At 40.3% G+C, this 24,670-nt stretch overlaps 1 protein-coding gene across 1 annotated transcript in view; it reads left to right on the top strand.

Annotated features, from left to right (window-relative positions):
• The window catches only part of eys (eyes shut homolog), a 172,694-nt gene that overhangs the window by 17,087 nt on the left and 130,937 nt on the right, over positions 1–24,670 (top strand). The window contains exons 2-3 of the mRNA XM_019870330.1: positions 22,292–23,088; positions 24,209–24,325. Of these exons, the coding sequence (XP_019725889.1) occupies positions 22,341–23,088; positions 24,209–24,325 (865 nt within the window). The 5' untranslated portion in view covers positions 22,292–22,340. The remainder of the gene's footprint in view (positions 1–22,291; positions 23,089–24,208; positions 24,326–24,670) is intronic.

Here is a 24,670-nt window from a genome sequence, read left to right as displayed (position 1 = left end):
TTTTGTGTTTTGGGTTTTTTTTTCATGACCATGGTAGTGATTTCTGCCTGCCATACTTTTCAGTACATTATGCAATTCAGTTGTATGTGCAGACCTGTGACTGACATACCTCAATTGTCATTCTTCACTGATGTTATTCGGCCTGCACACACACCGCGTTATGTGTAGTGAACCCAAACGTGAGCTTGACTTCATTATTCAGCCGCTGAGCACTTGTGCAACAGCCTCATTATATTTATATTCAAGAGGGATCCCGGTATTTCTCAACGGGCTCCACGAAGCCGACTTTGTGTGCATTACTGGCGGCTTGATTAACAAGATGATGCGTCAGCATGTTTTAATACAAAGAGCCTCAAGCCCCCAGACTTTGTAACCTGCGGCAATCTGTTGCAAAGGACTACAAATAACCGCTGATCAATGGATAAGGGCTAAAGAGTTCTCCAATTATAAGACTTCACCTAAAATAAGACATTCACTATATTTGCATTCAAATCCAATTTAGCAAACCCCACCTTTCAATTGTATGCTGGTGTCCACTTTGGGTTTGTTTGTTGACGCAAGACTTACTGTCTTCAGACAATACTGTCGCACGCACCTTGCATAATGGAAAAGAAAACCGAGTGACTTAAAATAAAGTCAAAAAGCTATGAAAGCGGAGTGGATTATTTTGAAGTGATAATGCAGGAAAAATTTTACATCCAGATGACAATGATTGTAAATACTGCAAAAGAAAAAAAAATCACATGATGAAAGAAAATATGCTTTGTGTTTATTATGCAACAACAACAAAAAAATCCTCACATTTGGTGTTCCACTGCAGGACCTTCAGCGTATAATTGGGAGTTAATATGCAGTAAAAAAAATCACAGCTTAAATAACCGCATACTTTTAGACCACAAGGTCAAACGTGAAAGCCCTTTTTCATTCCGAATATGGTGGAATGATGCAAATAGTTTGCAGTGCTATACAGATAAATGCTTGCCATTGAGGGTTATACATTCTCATCAGAAAAAAAGCAGCGAAGGTCAACATTTCTACACCTAATGAAGAGGCCTTAAGCCCCAGGAAATATTGCCAACGTTACAAGCCAAAGGGCAACTCATTAATCTAACCACAGTGGGGGAGCCAGCCGAATTCGCCATCTTAAATGTCTTTGACCAGGAAAAGCACTGGAGATGAAATCTATCAAATGTTAAGGTCACATGTTTTATAGTCATGTATTTTGATAAGAAGGGTTTTCCCCAAAATTGATCCTTAATTACTGTTTTAAAGTGACACAGCTTTAACACAGGGTTCAACACTGATAATGATACACACAAGAAGCCCCTTTTCATCAGAATTTGGTCATTATTTGTTCTTAGAATTATTTACCAGGCTTTACTTGCCTTAAACTTCAATAAATAACATCGGGGAACAATTTGAAAAAAAATCTGTTGAGTGGTATTTTTATGCTGATAACTAAAATTGGCATGCTGATTCAAAAATTGCAGCCATTTTTTTTCTGAGCACATCGTTTTCTCCTAACAGCTTACCAGATAAGCAAAATTCCACTGATTAACTTTAATACGTTTTGCTAGCTTTTACGATTGAACTCATCGACAGCGGCGGTGCAACTTATTTGTGCCATCACAATTGAAAGAGTGCGGTGAGAGGTGTGTGCAGCTCCAAATCGGTCTATCATGATCTGCAAACAGAAAGCTACTACAGTAGGATTCAAGAGGATTAATACTGGTCTTCCTCTTAACCTTGTAACCATGGGTATACCGTTGTAAACTATTTCGCGTAATGCTATGTTTTGTTGTGGGTTTTTTTCTCAGAGGTAGTAACGATTGCATTTTCTTGTTTCGTGAATCCACACCCACAAATGAGTTTCACAAACTGACAGACCTAACTCAAAAGTTCGTCACTGCTTTGTTCATGTTCCTCTGGATGGTTGTAACTGGGAAAGTAAATTCCTTGTGTATGTTTTTACATACTTGACCAATAAATTTGAGTCGTTCAGATTTTTGGGGGGATCATACTTGTAAATTGTAAATAGCACAAAGAAAAACAAGTTCTCTCATTGAAAAATTGGAATACAAACTCCTTAGACAAAAATATGCATTTTTGATCTGCCCACGTGCAGTTTTTTAGTCTAGACATCTAAAGTGCACCGCTTTCACCTCAATAATCGCCTGACAACAAATTGCCCTCTACTCATACTGTTGCTCAGCAGCACTCGGTAGAAAAGTGATTGCAGTGGCACAGCGCGGGATGTGAATTTGACTTTTCATTGAAAGGAATAGGGACCATTGTGGAAAATCCTCATACACCAGCTGTCAAAACAGCCTCAGAACAACTGAATTTGAATACCGGTACTGTAGAATCTTGCTCTGTGGCTGCAAGAAATGAATTTCAAAGTGAACTGACCTGTGAAACAATACTAATCTCGTTAGGTCAACTGCATATATGTAAATAAATAGACATGCATCTTGGATCGGTTGGTTTTTTTGGGAGCGTGGGGGGGGGTGTCCCTCTTACAATCAGTAGTATAGGATGATTTCAACATCCTTGCAAGATTACAAATATTTAGACTGGCTTAGTTGTTGTGACAACATTTCCCAAGCTCCCTAATTAGTACGCTATAGTAGTGTTTTGTCACATACATATGGTTATTCTTTAATGAGTGTGGTGGGGGCGGGGGGTTGTTTTTTTTATTTTTATTTTTTTTGAAACTCCTTAGACAAAAATATGCATTTTTGATCTGCCCACGTGCAGTTTTTTAGTCTAGACATCTAAAGTGCACCGCTTTCACCTCAATAATCGCCTGACAACAAATTGCCCTCTACTCATACTGTTGCTCAGCAGCACTCGGTAGAAAAGTGATTGCAGTGGCACAGCGCGGGATGTGAATTTGACTTTTCATTGAAAGGAATAGGGACCATTGTGGAAAATCCTCATACACCAGCTGTCAAAACAGCCTCAGAACAACTGAATTTGAATACCGGTACTGTAGAATCTTGCTCTGTGGCTGCAAGAAATGAATTTCAAAGTGAACTGACCTGTGAAACAATACTAATCTCGTTAGGTCAACTGCATATATGTAAATAAATAGACATGCATCTTGGATCGGTTGGTTTTTTTGGGAGCGTGGGGGGGGGGGGTCCCTCTTACAATCAGTAGTATAGGATGATTTCAACATCCTTGCAAGATTACAAATATTTAGACTGGCTTAGTTGTTGTGACAACATTTCCCAAGCTCCCTAATTAGTACGCTATAGTAGTGTTTTGTCACATACATATGGTTATTCTTTAATGAGTGTGGTGGGGGCGGGGGGTTGTTTTTTTTATTTTTATTTTTTTTGATGACTTGACTCATTCCAGTGTTCCGCACAATTTTGTGACACATCATTGGAATGTTGTCAAAGAGCACCGTTTCTCGCTGAAAGATACAAACACTAAATTTGGAGCAGTGCGAGTTTGTTCAGTTTATGCACGTACCGTGTATCGAGAGGCCTGTCATGATAATTACCGATACTACTTTCACTTATCACTCGATGAGTGGAAGTTGTGAGGGATATTTCTGCTTCATTCCTTCTCCTGTCAATCACCTTGCTTGCCGCTGTGTGAGTCGGTACTGGGTGGAACGGCTTTCACCGTTCGGTTCGACTGTTTCACTTCAGTTTGCATGCGTCCCGTCAGTTCATAGACACGTAAAACTCTTTTTCTCATTTATTAATGAGGCACGGCACTGTACAACAGCGCAAAGTGGCATTCATGCTCGCCAGCAAAACCATTTGTATGGATAACAATGCCACGGTGCTCTTTTTGTACAATGTTATTGCTTGTTTCTGCGCCCACATTGGTTCGGCGAACATTTGCTATGAGTTCCAAGAACATTAAGATTCTGCCGACCGAAACTAGATACCCATTTCAAGTGCCATAATTGACAGGGAGACCAGCATACTGAGTCTGTATCTCGGCAATATGACAGCTCTGGTGCATCAAGAGCGATAAAAGAGATCACTTGAAATTGCTGTACGTTTTTATACAAACATGCCAGTCTCTGCATATCATATCAAAACCCCTGTGCAATGCAGGTACACTTCATGTACACCTGACATGCGTTGTGTTGCAAAAACAAATGCATGCCATGCATGGGTTTTAAACCTGTGGCATGCATTCGTTTTCACAACACAACGCCTTAGTTGTTGTGACAACATTTCCCAAGCTCCCTAACTAGTACGCTATAGTAGTGTTTTGTCAAACTTTTCTGCTAATTAAACAAACCATATACATATGGTTATTCTTTAATGAGTTTGGTGGGGGCAGGGGGTTGGTTGAGGAATTTCACCTTACAATGAGTATTATTGATCCCAGTCACTTTCCTGAACATTTGTTTAAACACTTAAAACAAAGAATGTAGTGTAAGTGTATACCTTCTTCTCCCTTAAGTGATTAACAGCGCCCGAGTATGTTCTTTTGAGTTCTCCAATTATAAGACTTCACCTAAAATAAGACATTCACTATATTTGCATTCAAATCCAATTTAGCAAACCCCACCTTTCAATTGTATGCTGGTGTCCACTTTGGGTTGGTTTGTTGACGCAAGACTTACTGTCTTCAGACAATACTGTCGCACGCACCTTGCATAATGGAAAAGAAAACCGAGTGACTTAAAATAAAGTCAAAAAGCTATGAAAGCGGAGTGGATTATTTTGAAGTGATAATGCAGGAAAAATTTTACATCCAGATGACAATGATTGTAAATACTGCAAAAGAAAAAAAAATCACATGATGAAAGAAAATATGCTTTGTGTTTATTATGCAACAACAACAAAAAAATCCTCACATTTGGTGTTCCACTGCAGGACCTTCAGCGTATAATTGGGAGTTAATATGCAGTAAAAAAAATCACAGCTTAAATAACCGCATACTTTTAGACCACAAGGTCAAACGTGAAAGCCCTTTTTCATTCCGAATATGGTGGAATGATGCAAATAGTTTGCAGTGCTATACAGATAAATGCTTGCCATTGAGGGTTATACATTCTCATCAGAAAAAAAGCAGCGAAGGTCAACATTTCTACACCTAATGAAGAGGCCTTAAGCCCCAGGAAATATTGCCAACGTTACAAGCCAAAGGGCAACTCATTAATCTAACCACAGTGGGGGAGCCAGCCGAATTCGCCATCTTAAATGTCTTTGACCAGGAAAAGCACTGGAGATGAAATCTATCAAATGTTAAGGTCACATGTTTTATAGTCATGTATTTTGATAAGAAGGGTTTTCCCCAAAATTGATCCTTAATTACTGTTTTAAAGTGACACAGCTTTAACACAGGGTTCAACACTGATAATGATACACACAAGAAGCCCCTTTTCATCAGAATTTGGTCATTATTTGTTCTTAGAATTATTTACCAGGCTTTACTTGCCTTAAACTTCAATAAATAACATCGGGGAACAATTTGAAAAAAAATCTGTTGAGTGGTATTTTTATGCTGATAACTAAAATTGGCATGCTGATTCAAAAATTGCAGCCATTTTTTTTCTGAGCACATCGTTTTCTCCTAACAGCTTACCAGATAAGCAAAATTCCACTGATTAACTTTAATACGTTTTGCTAGCTTTTACGATTGAACTCATCGACAGCGGCGGTGCAACTTATTTGTGCCATCACAATTGAAAGAGTGCGGTGAGAGGTGTGTGCAGCTCCAAATCGGTCTATCATGATCTGCAAACAGAAAGCTACTACAGTAGGATTCAAGAGGATTAATACTGGTCTTCCTCTTAACCTTGTAACCATGGGTATACCGTTGTAAACTATTTCGCGTAATGCTATGTTTTGTTGTGGGTTTTTTTCTCAGAGGTAGTAACGATTGCATTTTCTTGTTTCGTGAATCCACACCCACAAATGAGTTTCACAAACTGACAGACCTAACTCAAAAGTTCGTCACTGCTTTGTTCATGTTCCTCTGGATGGTTGTAACTGGGAAAGTAAATTCCTTGTGTATGTTTTTACATACTTGACCAATAAATTTGAGTCGTTCAGATTTTTGGGGGGATCATACTTGTAAATTGTAAATAGCACAAAGAAAAACAAGTTCTCTCATTGAAAAATTGGAATACAAACTCCTTAGACAAAAATATGCATTTTTGATCTGCCCACGTGCAGTTTTTTAGTCTAGACATCTAAAGTGCACCGCTTTCACCTCAATAATCGCCTGACAACAAATTGCCCTCTACTCATACTGTTGCTCAGCAGCACTCGGTAGAAAAGTGATTGCAGTGGCACAGCGCGGGATGTGAATTTGACTTTTCATTGAAAGGAATAGGGACCATTGTGGAAAATCCTCATACACCAGCTGTCAAAACAGCCTCAGAACAACTGAATTTGAATACCGGTACTGTAGAATCTTGCTCTGTGGCTGCAAGAAATGAATTTCAAAGTGAACTGACCTGTGAAACAATACTAATCTCGTTAGGTCAACTGCATATATGTAAATAAATAGACATGCATCTTGGATCGGTTGGTTTTTTTGGGAGCGTGGGGGGGGGGGTCCCTCTTACAATCAGTAGTATAGGATGATTTCAACATCCTTGCAAGATTACAAATATTTAGACTGGCTTAGTTGTTGTGACAACATTTCCCAAGCTCCCTAATTAGTACGCTATAGTAGTGTTTTGTCACATACATATGGTTATTCTTTAATGAGTGTGGTGGGGGCGGGGGGTTGTTTTTTTTATTTTTATTTTTTTTGATGACTTGACTCATTCCAGTGTTCCGCACAATTTTGTGACACATCATTGGAATGTTGTCAAAGAGCACCGTTTCTCACTGAAAGATACAAACGCTAAATTTGGAGCAGTGCGAGTTTGTTCAGTTTATGCACGTACTGTGTATTGAGAGGCCTGTCATGATAATTACCGATACTACTTTCACTTATCACTCGATGAGTGGAAATTGTGAGGGATATTTCTGCTTCATTCCTTCTCCTGTCAATCACCTTGCTTGCCGCTGTGTGAGTCGGTACTGGGTGGAACGGCTTTCACCGTTCGGTTCGACTGTTTCACTTCAGTTTGCATGCGTCCCGTCAGTTCATAGACACGTAAAACTCTTTTTCTCATTTATTAATGAGGCACGGCACTGTACAACAGCGCAAAGTGGCATTCATGCTCGCCAGCAAAACCATTTGTATGGATAACAATGCCACGGTGCTCTTTTTGTACAATGTTATTGCTTGTTTCTACGCCCGCATTGGTTCGGCGAACATTTGCTATGAGTTCCAAGAACATTAAGATTCTGCCGACCGAAACTAGATACCCATTTCAAGTGCCATAATTGACAGGGAGACCAGCATACTGAGTCTGTCTTGGCAATATGACAGCTCTGGTGCATCAAGAGCGATAAAAGAGATCACTTGAAATTGCTGTACGTTTTTATACAAACATGCCAGTCTCTGCATATCATATCAAAACCCCTGTGCAATGCAGGTACACTTATGTACACCTGACATGCGTTGTGTTGCAAAAACAAATGCATGCCATGCATGGGTTTTAAACCTGTGGCATGCATTCGTTTTCACAACACAACGCATGTCAGTTGTACATGAAGTGTACCTGCATTGCACGGGGGTTAAACTTCTTTAATAACTTGAGCTTCTATTTAGGAGATGTTAAGGAATTATTCCTCTCTGTTAGTTGGATTTGCAAGAAACAATGCAATATGTTGTTGAAGGTATTTACACTCACCTTTAGTGCCCCCTCACCTGCGGCAATTTTAGGACCTCTCCAGAGGACATGTTAAACTCAAGTATCTGTGTTGCTGGATGTTGAGGAATTTCACCTTACTATGAGTATTATTGATCCCAGTCACTTTCTTGAACATCTGTTTAAACACTTAAAACAAAGAATGTAGTGATTTCTGCTTCATTCCTTCTCCTGTCAGTCACCTTGCTTGCCGCTGTGCGAGTCGGTACTGGGTGGAACGGCTATCACCGTTCGGTTCGACTGTTTCACTTCAGTTTGCATGTGTCCCGTCAGTTCATAGACACGTGCAACTCTTTTTCTCATTTATTAATGAGGCGCGGCACTGTACAACAGCGCAAAGTGGCACTCATGCTTGCCAGCAAAACCATTTGTATGGAAAACAATGCCACGGTGCTCTTTTTGTACAATGTTATTGCTTGTTTCTACGCCCGCATTGGTTCGGCGAACATTTGCTATGAGTTCCAAGAACATTAAGATTCTGCCGACCGAAACTAGATACCCATTTCAAGTGCCATAATTGACAGGGAGACCAGCATACTGAGTCTGTATCTCGGCAATATGACAGTTTAAACCTGTGGCATGCATTCGTTTTCACAACACAACGCATGTCAGTTGTACATGAAGTGTACCTGCATTGCACGGGGGTTAAACTTCTTTAATAACTTGAGCTTCTATTTAGGAGATGTTAAGGAATTATTCCTCTCTGTTAGTTGGATTTGCAAGAAACAATGCAATATGTTGTTGAAGGTATTTACACTCACCTTTAGTGCCCCCTCACCTGCGGCAATTTTAGGACCTCTCCAGAGGACATGTTAAACTCAAGTATCTGTGTTGCTGGATGTTGAGGAATTTCACCTTACTATGAGTATTATTGATCCCAGTCACTTTCTTGAACATCTGTTTAAACACTTAAAACAAAGAATGTAGTGTAAGTGTATACCTTCTTCTCCCTTAAGTGATTAACAGCGCCCGAGTATGTTCTTTTGCGACCTCCGTCAAGTCCCCCCGAGGAGGAACTGTTCTCTCGGGATTTATGCACAGCAGGGGAGGTTTGGACTTTCCCAACATGCCAAGATCGAATTGCATCGACCTTTCTTTGTTTCTGATTTTTACATAAGGGGCAGTACTGCCCGCCTCTCATTACCATAGTGTCTCTATGTAATCTCACGACTGTGTTTTTTCTATGCTTCCTGACTGAAATCTGAAACCCTCAGGAGCCCGAATCGATTCGTAAACTGCAGAAAAATAAACTAAACCCTTCGAAGGTACTGTTCATTGACTCCAGCCTGTATTTGGATAACCAACATCCTTTTCATCCGAAATTAACAAACACGCGGAGGAAGAGAAAGGCCGCTCTCCCCCCAACAGAGAGTACTGAGTAATCATTTGACGATAAAAGAGATCACTTGAAATTGCTGTACGTTTTATACAAACATGCCAGTCTCTGTATATCATATTAAACTTGTTTAATAACTTGAGCTTCTATTTAGGAGATGTTAAGGAATTATTCCTCTCTGTTAGTTGGATTTGCAAGAAACAATGCAATATGTTGTTGAAGGTATTTACACTCACCTTTAGTGCCCCCTCACCTGCGGCAATTTTAGGACCTCTCCAGAGGACATGTTAAACTCAAGTATCTGTGTTGCTGGATGTTGAGGAATTTCACCTTACTATGAGTATTATTGATCCCAGTCACTTTCTTGAACATCTGTTTAAACACTTAAAACAAAGAATGTAGTGTAAGTGTATACCTTCTTCTCCCTTAAGTGATTAACAGCGCCCGAGTATGTTCTTTTGCGACCTCCGTCAAGTCCCCCCGAGGAGGAACTGTTCTCTCGGGATTTATGCACAGCAGGGGAGGTTTGGACTTTTCCAACATGCCAAGATCGAATTGCATCGACCTTTCTTTGTTTCTGATTTTTACATAAGGGGCAGTACTGCCCGCCTCTCATTACCATAGTGTCTCTATGTAATCTCACGACTGTGTTTTTTCTATGCTTCCTGACTGAAATCTGAAACCCTCAGGAGCCCGAATCGATTCGTAAACTGCAGAAAAATAAACTAAACCCTTCGAAGGTACTGTTCATTGACTCCAGCCTGTATTTGGATAACCAACATCCTTTTCATCCGAAATTAACAAACACGCGGAGGAAGAGAAAGGCCGCTCTCCCCCCAACAGAGAGTACTGAGTAATCATTTGAAAAAAATTGTTTCCCCTGGTGGCTTCCTACTATAGGATGAGATATATTTCTGATGAGAAAAAAATGTAAATGAAAATAATTCTACACAGTCAAAAATAATGATGATTATAATAATGCAAGAAACAATGCAATATGTTGTTGAAGGTATTTATAATCACCTTTAGTGCCCCCTCACCTCCGGCACTTTTAGGACCTCTCCAGAGGACATGTTTAACTCAAGTATCTGTGTTGCTGGATGTTGAGGAATTTCACCTTACAATGAGTATTATTGATCCCAGTCACTTTCCTGAACATTCCCAGAATGGTGCTAGTGTACTCGAATGCTTTCATTCCGGTAACTTTCCAGTAAATCCTAGTTGAAAACAGCAGAGTATTCATTGCATACTTCGGTAGTGTCCAAGCAAGTTCTACAAGGAAACAAATATATCATTCATATTTCCTGGGTTTTTTTCTGCTGTTATTTTGACATATAAAATGCTTTGGTATGTTATAAGGATTTTTTGCTCTTTATAAGGATTTTTTTGGGGAGTTTAATACAGGTTGGCGCTCCAAAAAGTTGACAGGTATGAATAACAATGCTGTCAACAGACAGTAATGCCCTTCGATGTGGTCAAGGATGCACGCAGTCGCTGATATAGTCTGTTTGCTTTTTGATTACCGTAACAAAAAGAGGCAGCAATTAAAACACATTCACACACAGGAGCTGCTGCTGGCCACAACTCACGCCCCCGCACTCCACACTCAGACTCACTCCTCAACCTGGCTCGTCTCACACGCGGAGGAAGAGAAAGGCCGCTCTCCCCCCAAAAGAGTGTACTGAGTAATCATTTGAAAAACAATTTTTTCTCCTGGTGGCTTCCTACTATAGAATGAGATATATTTCTGATGAGAAAAATTTAAATGAAAATAATTCTACACAGTCAACAATAATGATGATTATAATAATAACAATGCTGTCAACGTACAGTAATGCCATTCAATGTGGTCAAGGATGCACACAGTCGCTGATATAGTCTGTTCGCTTTTTGATCAACAAAAAGAGGCAGTAATTAAAACACATTCACAGGAGCTGCTGCTGGCCACAACTCACGCCCATGAGCTCCACACTCAGACTGACTCCTCAACCTGGCTCGTCTCCTCTCTATGACGTCACCCCCTACTCAACTAACCCAGCCCTCAAATACACAAATAACAAGAAACAGATATCACACTACTTTGTGACCATTCTTAAATTTATTCGAACTACAGATTAGACAAGCAGTACAAATTGCCTAAAAATGTGGGTATCCCAAACTATATTTCAATGCAAATTTTTCAATATCCTTGAAAATAAATTCCACTTAAAAATTACTCACTTTTGCCTCATTATTTTGGCTCTCATTCAATGTGGTCAAGGATGCACACAGTCGCTGATATAGTCTGTTCGCTTTTTGATCAACAAAAAGAGGCAGTTTATTTTTTCATTCCCTTAATCCGTTCTAAACGCTACAACCCAGCCGCTGGGGGGCAGTGCCCTCCCCTGGGGGTGCGCTGTTCCCCAGAGCCGGTCCCAAGCCCGGAGAAATGGGGAGGGTTGCGTCAGGAATGGCATCCGGCGTAAAACTTTTGCCAAGACGACCATGCGAGTTCGTAGGACGGTTTACAGGGGCGGATGGAAATTACTGACTCGCTGTGGCGACCCCTGAATAGGGACGTGCCGAAAGGAGAAGAAGAAGATTTTGGCTCTAACATCATCACTATAATAGTATCATGAAAGAAAAGTGTCATATTTGCAGGTGGAGGGTTGTACTGTCAGGAAAAATTTATCGTGGCATCATGGACCAACTATGACGTCACACCCTACTCAACTAACCCAGCCCTCAAATACACAAATAACAAGAAACAGATATCACACTACTTTGTGACCGTTCTTAAATTTATTCGAAATACGGATTAGACAGGCAGTACAAATTGCCTAAAAATGTGGATATCCCAAACTATATTTTAATGCAAATGTTCAATATCCTTGAAAATAAATTCCACTTAAAAAGGATTCACTTTTGCCTAATTATTTTGGCTCTAACATCATCACTATATCAGTATCACGAAAGAAAACTGTCATATTTGCGGGTGGAGGGTTGTACTGTCAGGAAAAATTTATTGTGACATCACGGACCAGCCTTTTACTCCACAGACTTCACTTTGCTGCAGGGGTTATTTTTCTTCCTTCAGAAACCTGCCAAGAAATAAGCAATAAAATGTACCGGTGTTTCTTATTTCATTTTGTTTGCTTGTTTCTTTGTTTTTTTTTTCTTGGATTTTCCACTTCCAGATATCATAATCTATATATACAATAACATAAATTGTTTCAGGATTGCCAATCCAATATATAAAAGTATGATTATGCAAACTGGTTTAATCTTTTGGACAAAACAATTTATGCACTGCATGCATGTACCGTGCATAACTTTTAATTTGTTTACCTTCAATAATGTATCGCACAGTAAGAAATAACATCAGTCATCTGATTAAATTAAACCATAGCCAATGGTCCTCAGGTTTATTTTTATGCTCCACATTTGTATTTGTTGTGCAAACCAATCTCTCATATAGTATGACAAAAACAAATTTTTATTTACTGAGTTGTGACATGAGATGATGGCTTGGCTTGCCAGCTGAATAATTAGTCAAGCCTAATTGAATAATCAATCAGGCAGGCTGTATCTCCGCCCCGTTGTGCCCCAGAGGGTTTCTCCCCTACAAGCAGGCACGCCTCCGGTCTTCAGCGTCTGATCACATCTCCTAGCAACAGTTTCATCCTGTGCACTCCGAAATGGCTCAGCTGTCCAATTCCCCGGGGAGCTACACATCTCCACTCTGAATAAGAAACTCTGCAAAATGGTGCTGCAAGTTGGTCTCACAGGGCGAAGATCCTTTTCGACTTAATGGTGAGCATGTTTTCGACCAGCAAAGACTTTGTCTGATTGACAACAAGCAGAGACGAGTGTTGCTCTGCATACACTAGCAGATGGCCCTACTCGTCAGATTACCCAGACATGCTAAATCCTCGGCCTCGCCTTTGTAAAAAGGGTCCAGACCCAGACGTCGGCCGGGTGTGTTGCTAATCTGTTGTCTCAAGAAGACTTTTTTTTTAAACTAGAGGCTTACCCCTGATCAGTGCAAGAGAAGCAACATAGCTCTCAAATTCTCAGTTCCTTCCAAATCAAACTGATACAAACACCAGTTTCAATGGGATGTATTAGTCGGTCTCGTACCTGCACTCTTTTACTACAGAGCCACGTTGTTTTAACATGGGCAGAATGTGGTTTGGCAGTGTCTTACTGAAATAAACTTCTAGTGTCGGTGAAAAGGACGTTGCTTGGATGTACCTTTCTACATTCATGGTGCCTTCACAGATGTGTAAGTTAGCCATGCCATTGGCACTAACCATACCATCACATATGTTAGCTTGTGTCCATAACGGTCCGGATGCGTCCCCCCCCCCCTGAGGCCCAGGGTCACGACGTCCACAATTTCCAAAAGCAATTTGAAATGTGGACTCCTCAGACCACAGACCACTTTTTCACTTTGCATCAATCCATTTTAGGTAAACTCAAGCTCAGAGAAGCCGTCTGCGTTTCTGGGTGTGATATCCTTTACACAGATACTGTACTTCAAGTCTTAACTACTCACCTGCTGAATGAAGTATATAGTGACAGCCTATATGTGCTCAAATTCAACACTGAATGCCATAATTGCAGGAGTATCATGCAACTAAGGGGTTATAAACGTTACGTATGGTAAAGCTGTGACGCTTGTAAACCTTTCCTACCCAGTGGTTCTGCAAAGTTGGCAAAAACACTAAACATCTAATCTGTAATTGATGCAATAATGTGCCTAAAGCTGTTTGAAAATCACAAAGCAATTTTCTGGTCTGTGAGTGTACAACGTAAAGCTAAATCATGATTATGCGACTGTGCCGCCTCAAAGATTGGCTCTATTTTTTAATGATTTATTTATTTATTTTGTAATAATGAGACCAAAAAGGCATATGTGTTTGAAAGAAAAAATAGAAGATATATTGTATTTACCCGAAAGGGGGGGGCATTATATTGTAATGGCTCTCTGGCCGGAGTGCCAGATATACACAGAAACACAGTGGCTGCCACCACGAGGGGGCTATTGAAAGCATTGTGAGTTAACCAAAAATGAAGAGTTTTTCATGCGAATGTCACAATGGTGAAGTCAATGCTTTAGGTGAAGCTATGTCGCTTGAGGCCCAAGCCTAATTTAGTCAATGGTTCAAAATGTCTTTTAGGCATTCAGTCTTGGAAACATGCTCTTTGAAATGTTCCATGTAGTTAGGAAAAGAAAGAAACAAGAAAGTACAGCAGGAAGCCAAAGGCCAAACCGTTTTATCGTGACTATTCCAGAATGAAATTCAACACAAATACAGTTTGATTTTTTTTTTTTCACTGAAACCTTATGCCTTTAAGGTTTAAGTTAGTTAAACAAGATTTATTATTTCGACATTTTGCGCTCCATGAGTTACTTGTATTTTTAAATCATGGCCATGACATAATGACCGTTACATTGTGCAATGGCGGTTCTCAACGTTCTACCTGTCAAATCAATTGACATCTTCAAACGTCACAGAATTATTCATGTTTGTTAGTTTTAGTTAATGTTCTTCATGTGTGGAATTACCAGGTCCTCATCTTTGCCAGGGCAGGAATGCCACAGATTTTGAATGCCTAATAACGCTCTTGCTAAATGAAGTTAGATACGATGGATGCTGTAGAATATTTGTTCTCACTTTTATACCAGCCACATCCTTCAATTGATTTTCAGACTTAGAGCAACAAATTTATCTTTGTCAGTTGGACAACCCAAAAGTTCACTAAAATTGAACAGTGTCGCCTGCAATGATTTTTGTCACAGCTTGTTGTAACTGTTCTCTCGTTCCATTACTCTCTGCCATGTTTCAAACTGATCCACTGTCAAAATGTCTTTTTTTTTTTTATAGATTCTTTTTGGAAGAGCAATGGCACTATTTACTCACTGTGAAATGCTGTGTTTCCTGTGACTAATGTGTCAGCCGCTTTTAATGTGACTCAGCAGTAGAAAGTATTGACAATCACTTTGGTGTCACTTATTACATCAGAAATAGTCCAACTGTTTGAGCGTGTTGCCTGATGGCACTGGCGGTAGCATGTCTGCCTCACAGTCAAAAGTTTGAGGCCTTTTTAAGTGAAGGTTGCCTGCTGGCGTATGTTTTATCCTGGCGGCTTCCTACTACAGTCCAAAAACATACGTAGTAGGTTCATTGAAGACTGGTAAATTGCCAATAGTTGTGAATGTCAATGCTTGTTTGTCTCTGTGCACTGTGATTGATTGGTGACCAATCAGATGGGTGCGGCTCCAGCTTACATTTGACCCTGAACAGGAATAGCGGTTGAAAAGGTATGGGTGGATTGTTCAATCGAGCACACGGAGGTGCATCATCAAAAAGTGAAATTTAACATAATCTCTTCATATAATGACATATACAGTCCGCTAATTTTTTTTTTAGCATGAAAAAAAGCACAACTGCCTTCGACACAAACCCCTTTACTGAATGCAGTGAACGACTAAAAGCACACTGCTTGCGTTGATATTTTTGTGCCCTTTTTCACAGTATTGTGACAAAGTAAAACAAAAAATAGTAACACGCATATTGCACATTAGCAATAACGCAAGGAACCTCAAAACTGATTTACACATGCATTTGGAACATGGACCAAGGAAAAACTATTTTGCAAAGTGGCTGGGTCTTATTTAAGATGTAGTTTTTGATTGGATTTTTTTTTCTTCTGTTTTTGCTGTTTGGTGGCATCAATAGAGCCACCCCAGACCCCTTGCCCCATTAGATTTTAATTGCTATATTCCATTATCCTCCCGGAACTGGGAGGTATTGACATTCTAGGTATATTTGGTCATTATAACATGGCTAAAACAACAAATTATGCCAGAGCCATTGTCTTCTAATTCTGAACTCCACCCCATTTCTGCTTGTGCTTTGTGTCTGTTTAATTGCACGTTGGACACAGGCGTGATGGTGGCAGCAAGCAGCTAGAGCTGCTTGTCTCAGGCTGGTCTACCATGCTGCCAGATTGTCTATACTCATCATTTAGTTTATTGCATCCAGCTATCTACAAGACTCTCGTTTGACTTTCTGACAACTAATTATGCCCTGTGAAACCTCGCATTCCTGTAAAACAGTTGGACTTTCTACACTAGCAGCACAATCCCTATCAGTTAAAGACTTGTTTGTGCCGGGACCAGGCCTGTATGATCGAGCTATGGGCACATGCCGTGTATTTTTTTTTTTTGTCAAATGTTAATTGCAGTAGTTTTTGGACAACAATGTTCAGTTTCTGCCCCACTGAGAGGGGCAAACATTTGTGACTGTCGGCAAAGGTAGCAAAATGTGCAACGTCTTCTGCAGTTATGGAGGAAATGAGGGCAATATTTGACGTTCTTTTCAGTGAGAAGTCGGCATCAAAGAGTTTAATCTCACTCTGTCAAGGCACTTGCAGGGATACCAACGTTTCATAAGGCCTCCACTACCTGTCACGGACCAGAAGACCAAAGCTGACAGATTTTGTTCAAGACTCATTCATGATTTTCACTGTCAACGCCCAGGTTGTCGGAGTCGTGCGGCAGATCGTCAGCACTCGTCACTGAGTTTGTTGCATCCAGCCATGTCAAAGACTCTATTTTGAATTCCCGACAACTGATCCTATGCTGTTTGCAATTTGATTCTCAGTCTGCCTCCTGTTTTGATCCCTTTCACGCCTGGATCTCATTTACTCCCTGCCTGGACCCTGGACTTCCACCCCTATAACAGCCCACACACAAACACCAGGAGACTTTTTATCAAGCCGCATCTTTCCATCGCACAATAAGCTATCCTGCATTATGAGCTGCTGTTGGTCATTCATGTCTGCATCTTGGTCCTCCTCATAAACTGAGTCATAGTCATCACACATAAAAAAACGAATTCTCAAGGAAATTCTGTTAAAAATGTGTACAATGACCTAAACTGTACTTTAATTCCATCTCCCTGTGTGAAGTTTGCATGTTCTCCCTGGGCCTGTGTGGGTTTTCTCCGGGTACTCAGGTTTCCTCCCACATTCCAAAAACATGCACGGCAGGCTGATTGAAAACTCTAAATTGTCGCGGTGTGCGAGTGTGAGCGCAGATGGTTGTTCGTCTCTGTGTGCCCTGCTATTGGCTGGCAACCATTTCAGGGTTGTTCACGTACACATGGCCTTGGAATACTACATGTTTGTTTGTGATTTACCAATATGGCCAATATCAGTTTTGCCATTGTAATCAACAAAAGCCTTTCAGCAGTGAAGTCGAGACAGTTGTTACTGTTCAAGGCTGAATAACTCACATGTTCATCAGTCTTACATCAAATGATGCTACACAAAGTCTCACAGGGAGGACAAGTGATCGTCAATGTGACACAGGCTGTAGCTTCGTGATGCTTCGCGAATGACTTTTCTCATGGCTGCACAGAGGCATCAATGGCTTGCAGCTGACTCTGGACATCAATTTGGATTGTAGTTCACTGGAATTATTAAATATGGGTGTTTATCAAGCCCATTCTCATGATTCTTTGACTGCGGGGCATATGTATTAAAAAAAAAAAAAAAAAACATGAGATCAGAAAGACACAAGCAGTTAGTGGTCAGAGAAATTATGGTCTGTGCCAGTCGATTTACAGCGCCTGTGTTTATTTTACAATCCAATGATTTTCTCGGTGATTGTGTCATTTTTACACAAAGAAAAGGCTGGACTTTTAGAACAGAGTGACGTGATGGTGATGAAGTTCATCCGCCTCCTTGTGAGCGTTCCCTTCTACAATGAATGGTTTCAGCATCTAACCGGCATTGGAAGTGATTTCTTGCCTCCCCACCCCGCACCGCCCCAAATGAAAATAAATAAATAAATGAAGGCTTTCTGGAGACCTTATTATGACAGAAAAGCCACAGACTTGCGCTGAGAGGGAAGCTGGCTACATGAAGGGATATTCGTTTCTGTCGAGCCTGCTGCACATGCTGCCATAGAGAATGAGGGACACTGCACATGCAGTCCAGAGAGCAGACCAACGAACACCATTCTAACATTCGGTTCATGCAGCAGTCAATCATGATGAGAAATTACCATGCACCAAGATGGCTTTCGACTGAATTTGTAGGAGCTACACCTGTGTGCGCTAATTGAAGTGTCATTAGTTACCCCTCTTGAGTCAGCAGCTTCATTGCTTCCTGCATTGTACTGTATTTTTGTATCAGCTGTTGTTCCAGTTTGATGTTATGTGACCAACACTATTTATTTTAGCAACTTTAAAAAAATAACAATAAATTTCAGTGTTTAGTCATCAAATGACTGTAGTGCTTTAAACACACTTTCAAAAGGAAGAGTGGAGAATGTTTAAGATCTATTTATAGATCTTCACTCAATCGGTACAATTTCAACGACGTTTTTCATTATTGATGAAGCTGTTAAAATGTCCAAATTCAAACGTTTTCCACAAAGCAGTCAAATATCAATAGAAATGGATTGCTCTATTTTGTCACATAGCATGACAACAAGTGATATGTTAGCGATCCAAATAAATGCGATAATGTGTCTTCCTCACGGTGTCACCGGTCAATAGAGGATTTACGTTGTTGTCTTCTGTGCACCGAGGTGCTCGGCATCCCAGAACAATAGAGTCCTCACGAAAGCATCACGCTAACATGAGACAATTACTTGACTCTCACATTCCCGACTTTGCTTCTAACCCACTGGCCCTTATTACTCGAAGTATTCCTCCAACAGTTTAATCGCGATCAATACCAATCTCAGGTCTCATTGTGTAGGTGCTATCCATCAGTGTGGATATCCTGTGATTTCATGAACTGACATTTTCAATTAAAACCAATTAAGGTTGGTGATTGTGGTTTAGAGTCGCATAAACACAAATGTATTAATCTGCGATTATGATGAAATCAATAAGAACGAGCATATATTTTTATTATTTCATTATAGTCAGTCTTTGGATCGAGCGTATTACTGAACATACAACACACAAGGCCTCACATGACCCTTGTCGTCGTCTTGGTAGATACTGGCCAAAAATAAGGTTGTGGTCTGAGTGTCTCCTCTGGCATTCATCCATTACTCATGCTGCTTGTAGATGTTTTTAGTTTGATGTCACTGTGCATGGGGATATAAAAGTGTCTTCTTTGTGTCCCAGCTCCCTCTCTGATTTTGGAGTAGCTCCATCGTTGCCGTGGCCAGCTTGGGGATACATGCATTGGAATTGCAGCGGCTGTACAATATATACGATAATGCCGGGTGTTATTGAAACTTTGTTGAGTACAGAATAGGGAAGTTGTTTGTTACCTGAAGAAGTACAGTACCAGTCATGATTTTATTGCATTAAATTTGTCATGTTTGAGGATTAGATGAAGCCTCGTTTCAGTACAAAAAAAGACAATGGTACTTTTTACATACCTAAACTTGAAAACACGTTAATTCGGACCCGAGTACAACATTAGGGTTAAGAGTGATCAAATTCTAATCCATACTGAGGTCTGCAGTTTCCATGAAAAAGTAAACTTAGTATATATGGTTCCTTTTCTAATTAACGGCGACAAGTGTTCTTCCCATCTACTGCTCTCCCAAATTTGAAATCTGTGGAATGCACATTTGTCCATTTTATTTGTCTGTTGATTTAAATTCCAAATGAAGCTGAACTGCTTGGCTGTCTGTACTGACCATGAACAAATCCCTTTCCAAACTAGAGACAAAAATTAACCATTGGCACAGGATATGCTTCTGCGTGACGACTACAGGTGTTCAATCAAGCACACAGTAATATACTGCCGAGTCTGGTGAAAAGTTCTAATCAACTGAGCCTTTTCACAAACACACTCATTTTGGAGTTGAGTGCTGAAAAAGTGGGGCAAAACTACACTTGGAAAAATTACATTTAAACTTTCTGAATCTGTGTTCCTGCTGTGTCAAGAGTTAAAATCCAAAAAGGTGAGGGAGGCCTTTTACTTGACAGTCCTATCCTATCGTCTTATATTTGAACAAAAAAGGAATCAACCTGTTGGATGAAAAGCAGCCTGCTGTTCACACGTGGCACCCGGGCTTCATAATGATATTTGCTGTTGCATTCATCACTTCTCTTGATACTGCAGTTCCACAGTCAGTGTTCATTTTTTTTCTTTCTTTTTTTTTAAAGGAGGCATTGATACTTTTTGTTTTAAATTGAGCGCATATGAAAATGGCCTGAGGGTTAAAACACTGTGTAGTCTGATTTAATTCATCTCCCAGCCAGAGACCGAGGTTCAGGCATCGATGTGGCAGAAAAGAGTATTTTATCTGGCATTGTCACTCTCACTGCAGCAACGTTTGATCAGCTGAGGTTGCTGGGACACACTTTGTGGTCAGTAGCACTGTAGGGAAGGCGCTCAGATGACGAGTCTTCATGAACAGCTGAAGAATCAAGCATATGAAGCATCGGAGAAAAAAAAAAGTGTCATTTATGTTTTATTGTGTTGGTCTCACAAAAACAAAACAAAACTGTACTGTGTTCAATTTGACCTTTAAATAGTAGTTCACGCATTTTGAACCCTTTCAGGGACAGCGGTTACTACAGTGGACAGGTTATCAGGTTACAAGGTGCATGAAGGGGTTCATGAAGAAACTAGCATTTTTTTTTTCCCATTGTGATCTGAATTCTGGTCGCCTACTTTAGTGTTCACGTTAGATTTGGCCCAAGATTCCTGCACACATTGTGTCCAGTGCTTGTCTAAACTCACACACTTGATCTTGAAAACATTATTCGATAGCTGCAGTCGTATTAAGAGGTAACCCACTGACCATGTTTTACCTACTGTTCATGTGCACTGTGTTTGAAGGCAAACAGACAAAACTATGGGCAAAATACGATTCTTCTTTTGATTTTTCAGCTTGCTTGGAACTGAGGCACTGCCCCTAATATGTTTTATCTGTGAAAACCTTTTCAAGTATTATTGGCCCGATTGTGCGGATGTGAGCAAGACAAGCAAATGTTGCAAACAAAGACCTGCACTTGCACTTTGGATTTCAAACACTCAGAGAGGGGCTGCAAAAATCACAGAGCGTGATTGATAGTCTTCCACTTCAGGAAATCTTTTCTTTGTCTAACCCCACACAACTGAATAAGCCCCATGCTCAGAAAAAAATGGCTCTTTACCTTTAGGGGACAACAATGGAGGCTTTGTATAGAGATTGTGACTAACGGCCTACTCCATATGCTTAATTAAATACCCATGTTCTACTTTGGGGGGAAAAAAAATCACCAAACTTTAATAGGGAAAACCATTATTGTGGTGCCTCCAGCTAATGACAGACAATAAATATGAATATCACACACACAAATGATCAAACATACAAACAAACAATTGCTCGATCAACAGATACACATTGATTGCCATTGTGTTATTGGACCCCAGTGAGTTACAGCGTTTAGTCTGTCGCACACCGTAGTTGCGCTTGACTTGGCTCACCATGCAGTTAATTAAAGGTGTATTCAGGCAAAAGAAATACTATAGAAATACAGTGCGGATTAAGAAGTTATTTCAAGAAAACAAAAGATGCTGCGGGTTATTGAAGTGGCCATGTTGGGGAAGTTACTTCCAAAATGCAATCCTGTTAGTGATTGTCAGTTGCACATGATTAAAAGGTGTTCAACAAATACAGATCGTTGGTTTATTTTTGAGGAAAACGTGGGAAAATTACATATAGGTTTACCACATTTCCGTGATGCACAACCGATGTCGAATATGATTTTTTTTTTTTATGACGCATTACTGAATTTTAATTGGTTTACCTTTCATTGATCTGCTTTTTTCTTTCACTTTTCTATGCTTGAGTAACAAATTGTACATGCTAAGACATACCTGTCTCTGGCCTCTGGCTCCACATTCTTCTATTGTTGATGGTATTTGCAGTCTTTGTGTTGCTATGAGTTGATTGATTTATTAATTAATTGGTTAATACTTATTCATTGATAAAAATGTTTTTTGATTTCTGTTATTAATATACTGTTTTCACTGTCTTTGTTATTTCACGATATTGATTTCTACTCCATGCACAGCACTTTGTTTGCAGCAATTGCTGGTTGAAAGTGCTGTAGAAATCAAGTTGAGTTCTGAAGCCAGCTGTGAGACAATCCCTCCATCATATCCCAGATACTTATTTCAATTTTGAGAATGTTGTGGGAGGTGTCATCTCCAAATGATTCATTCAATGTTCTGTCATCATCCCCCAGGTATTCCCCGGCGCTTCTTCTTTCCTGGAGCCCGACAAAAGCAGAAAACATGAAGACGCCACCGTTTTTCTTGATGACCATCTTTGTGAGCTGCATGGTCCGCAAGAGCCTTTGCCTAACCGTTTGCAGCAAACTGGTGGCACTTGAGTGGCACCTGGACCAGATCCTCGTCCAAATGAACTTGACACTCATGGAGAACACGTGCGGCACCACTGAAGACTGTTGGGGTTCCCATGGCGGAGATGACCTTCGTGCACCATTTAACTTCCCACAGATTTGCCCACTTCAGTTGCAGCATGGCGACAAACTGGTTCTCGTCACCGATGAGACACTGACGTCATACGGCGTCAGCCTTCTCAACGTGTCGAAAGACGATTTTGAGAGTTGTTCTGCCGACAGGCTAGCAAGAGACCAGTTCGTTTTTCCTTGGCGCATAAACACAAGAGAAGAAGTGGAGAGCAAGTGGCTCAAGCCGGGCCATCACTACTTCATTGCTCTGCATGACAAAAACACTCAGCTGTGTAAACACGGCTTGAGGCTCAACGTGCTGGTCAAGACACAACTATGCCAGGCCTCCCCTCTGGTCCCACTTTGTTCTGGGAGGGGTATCTGTCAAACAGACAACTGGGAACCGACTTACTCGTGCCGATGTCACCACCGCTACTCCGGGAGGTTTTGTGAAAAATTTGACCCTTGTTTGGACAGTCCTTGTAAAAACAAAGGGGTGTGCTTGAGTAGCGGCTCTGCGGAATCGAACCACAGGACGTATAAATGTCTGTGTCCTCCACATTTTACTGGTAAAAACTAAACCCAAGCATCACTTTTAGCATACTAGCTTTTAAAAAAACATGAAGTGTAAAGTGAAATAGATAACAGCTCCAATAAATGTCACTTTCATTTCTTTCTGCCTGCATTCGTCCCTCTGATGCATTTTGATGACCTTGTTGCTGTATTTTCTTATTTAAGCTACCAAATTTGTGCAGGAATATTGGACAGTGAATGTGACAATGAAACAACTTTTGGTTTTGGAGGATTATCACACCAAACTGGATCAAAAGTCTGAAAATAAATCACTGGCTGCCAACAAAAACGGAAGGTCTTTGATTACAGCCCAGCAAAATTCAGAATTATTTGGCATGAAATTCACTGCTCAATAGAGTGAATGCAGCGACACAACATTGACAAACTACAGTGCTTTTAATATAGCTCGTGTTACAGTTACTGTATACCTTTTTTTTTTTTTTTAACTGACTCTTCAGCTATCGCTATCATATACATCTACAATATGTTTTGGTAAGTCTTGCTTGACTTGTTGCACAGCATCATTGCTTAGAATAAAAGGAGCAGCAGCACAGTGTGGAAGATTTTTTGGATCGGAGAGTAGGAGGTTCAAGACCCATTGCAGTTGAAAGATGAACTGCAGAGATGCCTTTGGGCAAGACCCTGAATTTGCAAATACTCAGGGTCACGACACAGTTGTGCAGCCGCCACATTCTGCCGTCTCTCCTCAGAGTGCAAGAGAATTCACCCTCAGGGATCAATAAAGTATAATCATAAAAAAAAAAAAAAAAAAAAATCCACTAGAAGGTTAGTGTGAGAATTTCTAACTTAAGATACCATGCAAGGCTCCAAATAGGATCCAGTGATTTATTCAGTGGACACATCAATTTAGTCAGAACTGAGCTTCTTATCAGATCCACTGTCATTTGTAAAGCAAACAAAAAAAAAAATAAACAACTTGCATTTAAAATGAACTCTTTCTTAATCTCCACCACCAATGTGTACTCTTTATTTCTGCATAATCAATCATTTTGGGGGGAAAAATGTAAATACAAAGCAGTCAACTTTAGTGCATCATGCAATGTTTTTTATCGCTCTGTTTCTTGTTTGTCAATCTTTTTTTTTCCTTTGTTTTAGGGACAACCTGCACGGAATTCATTGGGAAGGAAAATTGTGACAGATTATGTACAAACGGGACATGCGTTCAAGTGTCATCCGGCTCCTTCACATGCATCTGTGGTGCAGAATTCTCAGGCAGGTATTTCATTTCGAAAGCCTCGCTCTCATGGAAAAGGTCAAAGCTGAAAACATTCTATCCAAGATCGGCATGTCCTTATAGGCTTTCAAGTTGGACCTACTTTATTTGTCATCGTAATCATTGCAGCAGCCCCTTCAAACACTTGAGAAGCCAACGTTACGACGGCTCATATAAGGCTGGAAAAAGCCACGAATAGCTGCTGGCTAACGGAGCGTGTCACAGTTTATAAAACACAGGTGGACTGCCACTAATTTGTAACTGCTGTGAGTTTTCTGATGTTATCAGCTGGCGCGTGTAGTTTTTTTGATTGAAATGAGTGGGCGTAAAACGTAAATATATCT

The sequence above is a fragment of the Hippocampus comes genome, unplaced genomic scaffold, assembly GCF_001891065.2.
Source record: "Hippocampus comes isolate QL1 unplaced genomic scaffold, H_comes_QL1_v1.1 scaffold76, whole genome shotgun sequence".
Lineage (NCBI taxonomy): Eukaryota > Metazoa > Chordata > Actinopteri > Syngnathiformes > Syngnathidae > Hippocampus > Hippocampus comes.
Note: the sequence above shows the minus strand (reverse complement) of the source record. Positions and strands in the feature narration are given on the sequence as shown.